Below are 14,596 nucleotides of genomic sequence, written 5' to 3' on the forward strand. Positions count from 1 at the left end.
GGAACTTGTGACTGTACTGCATGTACCTCTGTTGGTGCGAAGTATATGGCAATATTATTATATTATTAATATTATATCAATCGATAGGACCTAAGGTGTTCAAGCTTTCAAGAACTGCTATCTTTCGTGACCTGGCAGAGTTCAAATCGCACCCATGAATAACACCCCAGCTTTCCTCATAAAACGCCTCAGCCTTGCTCTCCAAGCCAGAAAGTCTAGCTCTGGCTTACCACCGAGATTGTATTCAGTCTCTGCCACAACGAGGAGCCACGGCGAACGGGGAGCGAGATCTCACACAGACTTTTCCCAAAATCAACAGCGAGACAGCGAGACGACCGACACCAACGGGGCGCGAGACATTGGGCGAGACGAGGTACAGGACATCAGGCTAGACTGGGCAGAACATGTCCCTCTCGAGATGCGAATCACGCGTCAAAGAAGCGGCAAGACGAGGCACATAAAACACTGAGTCTAAAAAGCTGACATACAAACGATCATGCTACAAAAAATTGGCCGACGATTTTACGCAGCTGAGTTAGTCGCGCGGTCAAGAAAGCATTTCGTGAGCCTAAGTGTGGTTGTTTTAATAGTTAACGGCGCAAAACATCATTGAAAATGAACTATCATAGCGACTAAGTCACTAAGCCAGGTAATGACTGTACACGAACTGTGAATGACTTAATGATTGTACACTAAGAACAATTCAAAAACACTGATTTTCCCCAAATATAAGCAGACACCCGACACAAAGCAGCCGACGGCGACGTGGATAAAATTTTGCAAACACACATGCTTAGCGAACAATTTGAGAATGCTAAGAGCACATACAGACACCCGACACAACAATTCTCGAACAGCTGATGAGCAAACATCACAATGACATAGTTGACATCAAATGACATTGACGATTGACATTTTGACACTATGAAATTCGTCTCCATTCCCCATTTTTACCTCCTAGAGTACGTACATTTCGACAAGATACTGACAAGACTAGGGCACCGCTTTCTAGTGAGAATCTTGTCACAACTCACATTTCATTACAAACATTTTACACAAGCATATGAGTTGGACAGGACAAAGCGCTTTGGACTCCCGCATAGACGCAGGTAAGACTTTTGTGACGTACCAATAAGTTTTCATCATTCATCTCAGTCACAGCACTAAAGCACAAACATAAAACAAAAACCTTCCGCATTAATTTCCGACCCGTTGCAACTTTGATAAGATGGTATGAATTGCAAGGAGCTTTACGAATGAATGCCATTTCGCCTTTATGAACAAAAAGTGAGGTTTTGACTACACGTGAAGTGTTCTATAGTTTTATCACCTGAATGATATTATCAGCCATGCTCGCTTACTGCAATACGTGCTTCAGTGAAAACACCAAAAAACATGAGAAGGCATAGTTATAAAACTAAAAGTTAGGATAAATGTTTGGACCTTTTCCACATCGGGGTAAACGTTTCGAAGCTCTTGTCTTCATCAGAAATCTTATCAGAAATCGGGAAGATCAGGCCGCGTTACGATCTCAGCCTCGTTAACCGCTCTTCTGACAAAACTTTCACAATACACTACATTCATTCACACAGCCAATAAACAGCCCAATCATTCAGACCTGCTGAGAAAAGCGGCACAGCTTGGGTGATATTTATCTACCGAAATCTCCCCATGGCCACGGCGTGTGACCTTTCGCTAGATAAAAAGCACGACTTTCCAGTGACGATGGAATGAACCCAAAGTGTCGCTTTTCTCAGCAGGACTTTAGTCTTCGCAGCTTTCGAGTCAACAACAAACGGAACCGCCGCATTTTACGCGCGAGCAGAAGTAATAAATTAGTCGTGAGTAGCAAATAGATATGTGATTGTGTTCTTGATGCAATGAGCGAGAGAAGTTGAGGGAATTCTTTTAGATTTTGTCACTTCAGCTTTTTTTGTTAATTTGCCATGTCATGTACGCACACTGTCGTTCAAAGCCTGTCGCCTTATGTTTGGGATTTTTTTCGTTTGAATAGCAGAAAATTACCTGTTATATCCTATAAAGATGACTGTAAGTCTAAATCAACTTTGCCTTGTTTTTGAAAGGTGCGCTGCCACTTTCGATGACATAGGAGGGATTAAACACAACATCACGCATCTAACAAGCCAATTAGACAAACATACCCAGCCACACAAACACACTCAATAATACACTATCGCATTCACAAGAGCCTCATTACAATAGCGACATCTTACAGCGAGTTTTACAAACGCGCTACCCCTCGTCCCATTTTGAAATACTGCTCCAATTAGTCGAGAAAAACACGTGCATTTGTGTCACGCAACCCGCCGGAATGGCAGGTGGGCTCCATTTCTCACTGTCTAAGAGAGACACCGAACACCACACGACACGAGTGATCACGTGACTTTGGGCCGTGGCTCCTCCATCGTTCGCTGCCAGCCGTGTTGACAGGACGGCATGTCACGTGACACCAAGATCTAACCGAAGTGGTAGCGAGGCCCCGACGAGAGTCCCACGCACGAAATTGATTTACATTTGGAATAGCCATCATTCTACGACGCCAATGATGTCGTAGATTCGAATTACGTCATCACACGTCACCAAGGTCTGTGATATTCACCGCCTCGTAAATCTTTTACAGCGAGCCCCGCATCTTCATCCAGCTTGCCAAACTGTTTCGCTTGTCTATAAAAAGACGACCGAAACAACAACCTTGCACTATGCCTGTCAGAAATCAATGCAGTACGCAGGTAGTGATTATCTCATATAATCTCACTGAATTTCTGCTCCAATGATCTTTAGTCAACCTTTGGCCTCTACAATTACATTACAGAATACCCTTCCCACATTTTCGACACACGTAAACATTTAACATTAACCGACGGCCTACGTTTCACACACTGCGGTAAGCTCAATCTCATGATCCCTCCGAGATTCTGCCCCACTCTGTCCAAATGTCTGACGACCCGTATCTAAATGCCACTTTCAGATCTGTTGATCCTCGCTGTCGTTTTCTTCTGCACGTATCCGCCACTGAGACCCGAGTTGAGGTTCCTACATCGTAGCACTGGTGTGTGCTAATGTTTAACGTGACCTTTTACTGCTGTGCTGTCTTGGCGTCCACTGACTATACAAGCCACAATGGCCGAAGCGAAGTTCTGCGCAGCTAAGGTTCGGTTACGCGACACTACCAAGCACTGTTGTTCACCACAGGGTTCTTGGGTACGCACTGAACCATCTCCTGATGCTTTTCACGATCAAGTCCTAATCTCGGGTACGGAAGACGTCCCTGATGTCCGTCACGGTTAACTCCCAATGTCCGGCAGTTAACTCCTAGTTTCAATCACGGCTAGGTCATGATGTCAGGCAGGATAGCGTCCACGTGCTTTGTGTAGTCCACACGGCTAGGCACCGCTGCTCAGAGTATTCAAGTCCTGATGGCAAGCACATAACCGTCTACACGTGGAGCGCCGGCTGGACCCTAATGTTCAGGGTTTCAAGTCCTAGTAGTGGCAACCATTTTGAAGTCCTAACGTGCAGCGCAGTTGGGCCCACCGTTCAGGTCATTCAGTTTCTAAGTTCAGCACAGTTAACTTTTGATATTTAGCACGGCGAATTCTTGCTGTTCATCACGGTTAATCCTTGCTGTCAAGTTCGGTTTACTTTTGCTTCTCAGCATGGTAACATACTCAACACCGCCAACTCATGATCTTTAAATCCTGGTAGTAACCACAGTTTTACCTCGCTCACTCTGTTGTACCACGTGGCCGTTGAGATGTTTTAGCCGGCGTAATGTGCTATTACCGGCACGGAAAGTATCTGGAAAAAGAAGGCATAGTTTAGAGAGAAGATACTGAAGGTAAGATACGACAGATACTACAGAGTTTCTGCTGCTAGCTCGGGCTGTAATGGAAACAGAAGTGAATAGGCAATGGTCACAGTTCAGATATAAGATACTACATACTTAGCATCTTATCTAAGATAAGATAAGATACTACATATACTACAGATGCTCTACCAGCCCGGAACTTTGCCTGAAATAGGAGTCTACCATTATATGCAGATACTACAGATACATTGGAGTGCTGCTGCCGCTATCCCGGAGCCTATTTTGGAAAGCATCTGAAAGAAGAGTACAAGCTACATAGCTTAGGACAGAAACTGAAGAAATAATCTACAGACACTCGACAGTGCTACTTCTAGCCTGGAAAGTATCTGAAACAAAAGTACACAATTCATAGCTTAGAGAGGACGATGAAAAAAGATACTACAGATACTGGAGATTCATGTTGCTAGTCAAGAGAGCATCTGGGACAACCATTCACAACCTGTGGTGACGGTGTACACAAGATGGGCTAAACAAATCTGACAGAAACACTAGATTAGTCAGATACATCAGATACAACTTATACAACAGATTCGCTAGGGGATTGATTAGTAAGATAGGTACCCAAGATTCACACGGGGTGAGCACAATAAGTCGACAGATACATTAGATGCTCGTGAGAATCGTGGACACAAACAATGCATGGTTTGTGCAGAAGATGTTCATGGTAAGGCCTAACTGAGAGGTAATGAGTAAATCTAAAAATATCTATAATATATGCGACAGAATAGGAGGCAAGAACAATTTCGGAAAGGATTCGATTTAGGGTAAGTTTTTTGCATAAGTGCAAAGGTATTTCTCAGCCTAACGATGTTTTTATCTAAAAATCAAATATACCATTTGACGCACACATTGAGCTCCGGTAAAAATAAACTGATCATTATATATCCACGGCATAGATAAAATACCATCAATTCCTCGGCTTCCTAACTACAAATAACGTAGGTATCCTAAACTAAGTAATGCATTTCTACATTTCAGCTTTCATGGAAAAGGATATAATTCTATCTTCGTATCACTTATCTTTCTCAACAGATAAGCAATAACCAAATGCTGTTCCCAATATTCACTTCTAGCTCCTACTCGAGGCCAAATGTTTGATCAGTAGCGGCTCCTCTCCTCCCTCTCACTCTCCCTTCCCCCTCCCTCTCCCCAACGCATCACTGCAAGTGATAGGCAGTCAATCAACCCTGTCTCACCCTCCCTCTCTTACCCTCCCCTCCCCTATCTCCTCGTCTGACGGCGGAGAGAGCACTTCATCTTTGTTTACCAGACCTCCGCCGGCAGCAAGTCGGTCTTCATTGACGTGAGGGGAGAGTGAAGGAGAGGGTGGGAGAGAGAAAGATTGGGTGTGAGGAAGAGAGGGAGGGAGGGAGGGAGGGAGGGAGGTAGGGAGAGAGAGAGAGAGAGAGAGAGAGAGAGAGAGAGAGAGGGAGAGAGAGAGAGAGAGAGAGAGAGAGAGAGAGAGAGAGAGAGAGAGAGAGAGAGGGGGGAAGAGAAATCAAGGAGATGGAGAGCAGAAAAAAAAATATAAGACGGCAACTCCATATTCCAATCACTCCCCATGGTGACGTCACAAGTGCTGACGTCAGAGAGGGGAGTAAGAAGCGATGTAGGCCAATACACGGTAATGGCGGTGATTGATTCAGGCATGGGAATAGAAATCGGCATCATGGGGACATCCATGGAATCGGCAGAAAAACAACCGACAACGCTGATTGATTATTGAGCTTAAATGAAGTAAAATTTGCGCGTGATTTTTGCTTAATGCAAAAAAGACATCAATTTTGCAAGTTTTGCAAAAAAAATGTAGCTTAACTTTTTTACCTGCAAATGGCAAAGTTCCATCTCTATTCAGCACTCACCACCGCCCGTCAACATATCACGTGACATAACACACCAACCCACCCTCCAGTCACATGATATCAACCTGTATCACGTCACCACACAATTTACATCTCAACGCGCACCGTCGGGGCTACTTCAGGGTAGTGTTTTTGCTCCCGTTGTTTTCGGAACGGCGCGTCTCTGGTTAGGGCAGGCCGTTAATTTCACAGATTTAGACGCGGCAGCTGGTAGATATAAGACAGCCGCTGGACTGGGTCCAGGAATTAAAATCAACGCCGGAGGCTCTGTTTTCTGTTGGATAATGGCTTCAGTGAGATTGAGTTCTGCAACAGAGAGTGAATTGAAATGAAATCAAATGGCTTAATCGTTTGCTGTTGTTGGCTTAGCTGAGTTTGTGCGGTCTTAGCCAGGCACAAATGATGATTGTTTAAATATTTTATTGTGATGCAGCATAAGGCTTCCGTGTTTGTAGCGCGAATAAAATTCGAAGGGCTTAGAATGACTTATAATAGATGCATGTGTTTTAGTAATAGGTTTGGAATTTGTAAGAGCGATGAAACGGGCAACAGAATCAATAAGCAAAAACACACAAACAAAAAACCACATAAAGTCATGCAACAGTAGTCCCAATAGGTAACAGTAGGTTTATCGAGATCTCTGTGCAATGCACATGCAAAATAAGCCCGCATTAAAATGTTAGTCACAATTAACACGCGCACCGACGGGGGGGGGGCGGATATCCGCCCCCCCTGATGTTTTTCGCGGATAGCGTGAAAACCGCGGCGCGTAGCGCCGCGAAATTTGGTACGACTATTCTCTCATCAATTTTACACATGGTGTGCAATTTTGAACCTCCTAACTCTCAAGGTCAGGTCACCAGGTCACTTTGAATGACCCAACCTCAAGTCACTTTTTTGCAACTTTGTCACCGTGCCAGAGCTACATTAGATGTCGGAGGCCTTTGAAAGTCGCAGGATGTTATTAGGTCATTAGTAGCTACAATTTGTATATCCCGGAATTTTGATGTCGGTGACCTAAGGTCAGGTCAATTTCGCGACCTCCCCATTATAAGTCAATGGGGGAAAAATCAACTCCCTGTTTTTACCACTAAAACGGGTCGGAATGGCCCCATATACCATACATGACTTCATATACGATCAACCTTCACTACCTTGAGGTCTGTTTTGCTGTTGGGCAGCTGTAAGGTCATGTGACGTCATCAAAGGTCACCAAAGGTTTTTTGCCAATAACTCCGTACAGGAACAAGATACAGCCGCGCGGATGGTCTCATTGTGTTCAGCTCGTTAAGACGCATCGAATGATATACATGATGACCTCGAGGTCACGTGACCTGAGGTCAACCTTTGACCTTGACCTTTCGAGGTCAACATATATATCATTCGATGCGGATTGACGAGAGGATCACGATGATGCCCTTAGTTTGTTCCTATCTTGACTAATTCGAAAGTTATTCGAGAAAAACTCCATATCTAGCGCCGCCATTTTGACTTTTTCGACCCCTGTGACGTCATCTTTGACCTGACCTGAAAATGACCCTTATAAAAATTGTAGACCTTGTCCGTGCGTATCCGATGCCGTTTACCGCTTGTCGCTATCTTGCTTCGTTCTCGAGATCTCAGGGGGGGGGGGGGGGGCGGTCATCCGCCCCCCCCCCCCGTCGGTGCGAAGTTGGCGCAGACCCCCGTCGGTGCGCGGGTTAAAACTATTTCTGAGAAAAGCTTGCACTCTCAGCGATGTTTACGGCTATATTATCATAACATTCCCTATTTGATTGCGCTGCAAGCTCGTTCATAAGGTTCAACTGTGTCTTTGAAATTCAATAACTGCCAATTACGGCATAGAGCTATTGAATAAAGCATGCGCATCGTCACAGTAGATAATAACTGACATTTACAATTGAAGATGTGTGTTGAAAGTGCTTTTTAGACGTCATGCTCAGTCTCAGCGAATAGGTATATGATGAGTAGCATGCTTTTCGTCCGTTAGTAATAAAAGCGTATTTGAATCCACAGACACCAACTTTGATGGCTATTTTTTGTTATGTATCTATTGCTATGTCTAAGCCCCATATGTTCCGTGCTGTCGCCCTAACTATAGGTAAGGCTTTACCTCCAAGCAAGAGGCATCCCCTTAGGTCTTTCGCCACTGACTCGACTTTAGTCGCTTGCCGCCCGAGTCTTCCCCTCAAGCAAGAGATATCCCCCTGGCCCCAAGCCCGCGCTAGGTTCTACCTAAAACGATACCCGGGCTTCCTATCTCTAAAAGGTGTCCCCCTAGGTCCGATACTAGGTCCTACCTGAAATGATGCTCGCGCGTGTCTCTCTCGTGTTCAGATGTACGTTTTCGATGTGGCATTGGGACGCGACAGACTCGACGTTAGAGTCCCTCTCGTGGCCGTCATCCGTCCATAGGGCTGCAGTTGGAACCCTGCGGACACGGACACGGATGACGGCAGTGACTCAGAGGTCCGCGGTTCGAATCCTGGCGGCGGCAACTTTTTTTTAGCGGGGAAGGTTAGATAAATTTTAGATACGAATGAAAACTAGATATTGCATGTGATCATGGGAGCACAATTTCTTGTATGAATAAAGCAATATTTTCACTAGTTTTCTACCTCAAACAAAGACGCAGGCTGACTATCCGGTCATATGTGTTTCAGAGTCAGACCGAACAAAAGCTCTTGAGCCTATCGTAGCCTTGTGTAGCTTAGTGCGGTAACCTGGGGCTTAATTTGTATGATTCATGATTTTGAAACGGCACTGTATTCCTTTCAACCACTCTGATTTCGCCTCCCCCCCGCCTACAAACACAACCTGTTTTGCTTCACCACACCACCTCATGTCACCATCTCCCTCGCGTAAAAATGCATCTGTTCTACCCTGAAGTGTATTTCTCGCTCGAACCTCCGCAGCCTGCCCTATGACACAAGCGGCCCTCTAAGCATACGGCCTTGCTCTAAGCCTTATCATGACTGGGAATCCCAGCACTATACAGAGCATTGGGATTCCACCACCACACGCTCAATTACACAACGTTGATTTCCGGGCAGACAACCAAAACCAGCACGTGCCTAGAATCGGCGGCTCCACTGGCTTGCAGGCGAGTCGATACCATTAAGCCATGCCATTAATTCGGCGATGGTCACGTTGCCCGACAGCAGAGCGAAGTTTTCCGTATGGTTGAGGGCGCCGACCGGGCGAAAACCTTGCCGAAGGCTGAGGTCAAAGTTAACGACGCTGATGCTTGCGTGCGCTCCTGAGATAGTATCCCATATAAATGATCAAAGTAAATGCACATTACAAAGCCAGATGCGCAGATGGTCAATGCCCTAGGGCTGAGGTCAAGGTCATTGGTATTGATGCTTGCGTTCCGGAGATGCACCATTTAAAGGGACTATCCCACCTTTAACATGGGGTTTGAGTTGAGATAGCGAAGTTTGCGGCGAGGTTCAGAAACCACCATCTATCTAGGTTGCAACCCCCGCGGCCTCTTGGTGTTGAAGAAATTTGTTCCCTTCATTTGAAAATGGGCCTTGTACAAGGCCCATCTTCAACATGGAGCGACCGTTAGTGTGACGTCACCTTGTTTAGTCATTCTGATTTAAATGGGTTCGTTCGTTGAAAAATCGCTTAAAACTTGGTCTGAACTTTGTTGTGGTGCCTACAGAGTAAAAAGAATCAGCTTTATGACAGTAATGTGGCCTGGGGAAGGAGGTAATTTTGGCCTGTGACGTCACATATTTGAAAGTTTGTGTTTGGAATATGGGAAGCCTAAGATGTTTAACCCGCGCCCCAGTGGCGGTCTCAGCCAACTTCGCCCTAGTGGGGGGGGGGGGGGGGGCATATGTTACCACCCACCTCTAACTCAAAAACTAAGAGGGATAGAAAGACGCGGTAAAAAGCAGTCGATAGCTCTCAATGCGTACGTTTGAAAGTATTTCAGTCATTTTTCATCTTAGAGCAATATTGGGGTCACCAGAGGTCATCAAAGGTCAAAATTTGCCAATGGTCATTATATTTTTCAGAAAACATGCCGTTATCTCAGGAACTATGGTAGCTAGAAAAACGCATGAAACAGCAATCGATAGCTTTTGAACTCTTCTTTTGATAAGGACATTATCAAAATTGACCTCAGGTCAACGGTTTAGCCTCCAGAGGGCAAAAACTCCAAAAATAGCTGTTTTTACGAAAAGTGTTTTTCGACAATAACTTTCGACTACAAAAAGCCACAACATTTCTACTGCCAGAATCGTGTTCCTCTCGCCGAGACGCGTCGAATGAACTATGATTTGACCTTGAAAGGTCAACTTCAGAATTTGACCTCAGGTCAAGGTCATGACCTTACCGGAAAAGGTCATGTTGCATATCAGTCGATGCGTCTCGGCAAGACAAACACAATGAGACCATCCCCAGCGTTCTATCTCTTTCCAATCTCGAGTTATTGGCAAAAAACTGTTTGTAGCCTCAAATGACCTCGGATGACCTTTCTAGAGGCTATCAGCAAAAATGACACCTTGGTCATCACGGGTGGTCCAAATCGTTGTGATTCTGAAATATTTGGACTGTTCCTATGCGTACACACGGATCTAGAGGCATTTTCATTTTTCTCCATTGACTTGTAATGGAAAGGTCACGCCACTGACCTGACCTTAGGTCACGGATATAAAAAATCTGAGATATAAAAATTGTAGGCGCCCATAACATCATGCAATCCACCAAGTTTAAAACCTTTTCGACAAACACTGCAGGCTGGACATGATTGCAAACTTTTTTTTAGGCTTGGTCAGTTAACTTGACCTGGTGACCTGACCTGACATGACCTGGGGTCAAAAATTTTACACATTGTCCAAAATTGATGTACCAAAAGCTATCCCAAGCGGCGCAGCGCTACGCGCCGCGGTTTTTTATTTACACGCAAAAAACGCGACAGGGTGGTAACATATGCCCCCCCCCCACTGGGGCGAAGGTTAATGAAAAATAAATGCCAGAACCGTGTTCCAGGTCATCCAATCTATAAAGTCGGGCACAATTTAACTGGTTTTAACAACATTTTAGAAGGTGGGATAGTCCCTTTAACCCTGATGCGTGAACGAAGCAAATGCGTAATAAAGCGAGGCTAAGCAGATGATAAATGCAAAATATGTCTGTAAAGCGTAATCACATTCTCATGTATTTGAAGGGTAACTGTATTGTACCAACAGCTGAATCTGCAAAAATTCACATATTGAAATAAGCAGTAGTGCAGAGGCTTATTCAAGATCGATGCAAGCAGCTTAGGAAAACTGTTGTCGCATAAAACAAGGCGCTGAGAATGAAGATGACTTATTTGCTGAGGATGAATGCAATTATCTTTTATACCAGCATATTATTTTCTATCTTTTCAATTCCCGGCATATACTTAGTTATTTCAAAGTCACTTCAGGGATTTGCTAAAAAAATAATAATCCATAGACAAGACAACTCGTTTCCAGGTTTTCTCGTATCGATTTTATATAGAGTTGAGGAAATCTTCTACAGCAGTAAACTACAATGCCCATCGTCATCAATTTCTTCCAGCTTTGGTCCCACGAAACAGGGAGATTACACCGGCTTAACTCGAATTAAACACCATGGCAACAGATAATGCTCCTAGTGGAACCCTTCCAGGAAACGACGACACTTATAAGAAAAACATGAACGGCTGAAATCCATCCACTCAAGCTGTAATCTTCGAATAAGCGAGAGTAATAGATGCTTCACAGCTGCAACACTTAGCTGGGCAGGCCACTGTGCATTCTTAGAAGATAATTTAAATCATCGGATCGTTAGATTGCATAGCATTAGATTATCGCTACTAAGTGTTTCCGCTCATAGTTGCTGAGAGCTTCCGTTCATAGCTGCTGAGAGCTTCCGACGCCTCTCGTGGTGAAATATGAGGTGGTCATGATCTGAGTCGTTGCGTACGCATGAGTGAGTAGTTCCGGGGTCGTTAAAGCCATTGGATTAGGATTATCGGTGCCCTGCACACTTCCGGGAGCAGTGTTGCCGCGGCCAGATTTTACAGCGTACCAGGATCGCATCCAAATCGTACCAGATTGGCTGTTTCTGGCTGCGTACCGTACCAGATCGTAGTAGGTCAACTTGTTATTAATTCAGTACTTTAAAAATAACCAAAATTTCGTTATATTCATGCCAGCAAGTAATTTATGGCTCATTTGACCCAGTAGTTCGACCCATTCGTCTCCCCGCGTCGCCCCTTGAAAGGCAGAAAGGCGCTCTTCTGAAGGCTCCCGAATTGTATACCTACCTAAAATTGGCCTTAAAATAGAGAAATCGAAATCCTGCCTTCGAGAGGGGGCATTCCAGTTGAGACTGGCAATTGCACCCAGGATCCTAGCTTGCACCCATAATCCGAAAATTACCACAGTAATATGCTAGTGAAAATGGAAAATTATTTGTTGGGTGTCATTTAGTTTTCCAACGAAATCACACAATTTTGGGACACTGATTCAAACTAGCCTCTTTCCTTAGCCCTTCGACCGTCGACGGAACTCACATTTCACTGTTCACAATACAACTACAATTCCCAACTATTGGTTATTGGTATCTCAGCTTACGAGCCACCGCAAATCGTTGCATTTGGGCCCGATCAATTCCCAACTCATGACACAACCTCTTATATTGCCTTGGACACAACAAATGCCTCAGCCTGCACCTGCAGCCGGCGGCCCGCCCTTGGCAGCCGGCGTGGCGCGCGAATTTTCCACCTGTTTACTTCTGCTAGCACACAACAGGAATAGGTATTAATAATTCCGAATCCGATGCATGACAAATTATGATGAGAAAGTTAGAAACACCATCCCTCCTGACTAAAAGAATTGTTTTTTTACTTATATTGAAAGAAATATTGAAATGCCAAAAAAATGCATTTCGACGAAAAAGTACCAGATTTCGTTTAGGCGTACTTCCGTACCAGAAATGTCGAAAAAGTACCAGATCTGGTACTATAGTACCAGGACGGCAACACTGTCCGGGAGTACGATGTCATGAATGGCCTACCTAACTGAGATTACGTCATTGTCATGAATCATATATTTTGGATTTAGATAATTTTAGCTAAGAGAAAATAAATTAGTGTAACTGTTGTCTAGCAGAACAAGTTATTGAGTATCTGGCACTTATTCCTGAGGGGAAAAGGCCACTTTCCGATTTGCAGCTTACGCTGCCATAAGGATAAACTTGTGCCGTCCCTTGTGATGCACAAAATTCACAGACAGATGCCCGAGTCCGATGCGCCATTGCAGAGAGTCACGATTCAAGCAACGCACTCAAAGGTGGCTGAGCCTGCCATTGTACAAACGCCAGCATTACAATATCATTTGAATTATCTACTTGTCATTTACAGCAAGTGTGGCATTTAACCGTCGCCCGTATTGGTGTTTTTCCAGCCGCGAACGTATATGGGGGGGGGGGGGTCCGTTGGACCCCCCTTGTCGTTTCGCCCTTGATCGAGCTAGAGCTTCGCGGAAAAAACGAGCTTGTTGCCCGTGACGAGAGGAAGCCGATGATACCCAATTCTAAGGTCCTAGGTCATTGGTTGACCTTGCAGATCAGGTCAATGACCCCAAAGGCGGGAAAATCGGGACCTGTTAGAACGTCGTAAAGTGTGGCTGCTATGGGGTTTTTCGGGGTGCTGATCACGAATATCATGTTAGTTTTGATCACAGATGATGTCTTCATGTATTTAGGCCAGGTCGGGTCAGGTCAGGTCAGGTCAACCAGTAAGGATATTCGTAGTAGGTGGCAACCGCCTCTGACAGCTTCGTAACATGTTACGAAGGCATCAAAACTACTTGGTAAATGTTCATATGGTTGCCAAATTCGAATTCAGCTCCAAAAACTGGCCTAGAAACATGTAAAACTCGAAAAAGTGAACCGAGGTCATCAAAGGTCAATGACCTGACCTGACCTTCAGGTGACCTTGACACCCATCCTAATGCATGGGGGCAACATCATATCACATGTTTGAATGCTTGAAACCACGAAAAGACTGCAAACGCGCGGCTAATGCGAGCCGACATACGCCGAATCGCGATTCCAGCCAAACATGGTCTCGAAAAGTAGGCCACAGGTCAAAGGTCATTTGGGTCAGGGTCATTAAATTTTCAGGGTAGGTGTGAAATTGATGAACGCGAGGGTACTGAAAGTTTCGTCGCGATCCGCCGCTTTTTACGCGAGTTATTTGCGAAAAACCATGGGGGGGGTCCGTTCGACCCCCCTATACGGGCGAGGTTTAAAGCGCGCAAGTCCGGAAGTGGGACATTTCCTTCTCCCAAACAACTGACACATCATGTGAAATTGGTCCAGTAGCCACCTGCGTTCAGAACATCATATACCTGACGGCCAATTACGCACGTTATGCGTCGCATATGTCTCAGAAATGTCGTGATGGAGGCGGGTTTTAGCTATGTCGGCTCTGTCTGCTTGCGTACTCGAGCGGTTACCGACTATCAGCTACGTGGTATCAACGTGGTATGAGTGAAAACTATCCAGGAAGATAGGGTAATGTTGGTTGGAAGATCAGGGCTCGATTCCCAGTTACACCAATTCGAATTTCCTTTACTACAACAGCGCGAGTTTGTCCTACTTTGAGCGTTGGGCGTTATTACGAGGCAAAAATTAATTATGAATGTCTCTAAATAGTCCCATTTTGACATCTACTCTCTGTGATCGATAAACTTGCAACGTAGGCAGAAGTAATCAGAAGACAATGGATCCAATCCAGCCAAAATCCACGCATACTTCCTCAGTCTTATTTAAAAATATCCTCCAATTATCATAACGAGATGCTTATTTCCCACCG

The 14,596-nt window shown here is 44.9% G+C and overlaps 1 protein-coding gene across 2 annotated transcripts in view; it reads right to left on the minus strand.

Moving 5' to 3' along the window:
* Positions 1-219: 219 nt before the first annotated feature.
* The window catches only part of LOC122365043 (QRFP-like peptide receptor), an 81,809-nt gene continuing 67,432 nt past the window's right edge, over positions 220-14,596 (minus strand). Inside the window, exons 8-9 of one of the 2 annotated variants that reach the window (XM_043335925.1) lie at positions 8,052-8,182; positions 220-3,819 (exon numbers count right to left, since the gene is read on the minus strand). In XM_043335925.1, the coding sequence (XP_043191860.1) occupies positions 8,085-8,182 (98 nt within the window). In that variant the 3' untranslated portion in view covers positions 220-3,819; positions 8,052-8,084. The remainder of the gene's footprint in view (positions 3,820-8,051; positions 8,183-14,596) is intronic. The other variant, XM_043335924.1, reaches the window with a different exon arrangement.

The sequence above is a fragment of the Amphibalanus amphitrite genome, unplaced genomic scaffold (assembly GCF_019059575.1).
Source record: "Amphibalanus amphitrite isolate SeventyFive unplaced genomic scaffold, NRLGWU_Aamphi_draft 000712F_arrow, whole genome shotgun sequence".
Taxonomy (NCBI): domain Eukaryota; kingdom Metazoa; phylum Arthropoda; class Thecostraca; order Balanomorpha; family Balanidae; genus Amphibalanus; species Amphibalanus amphitrite.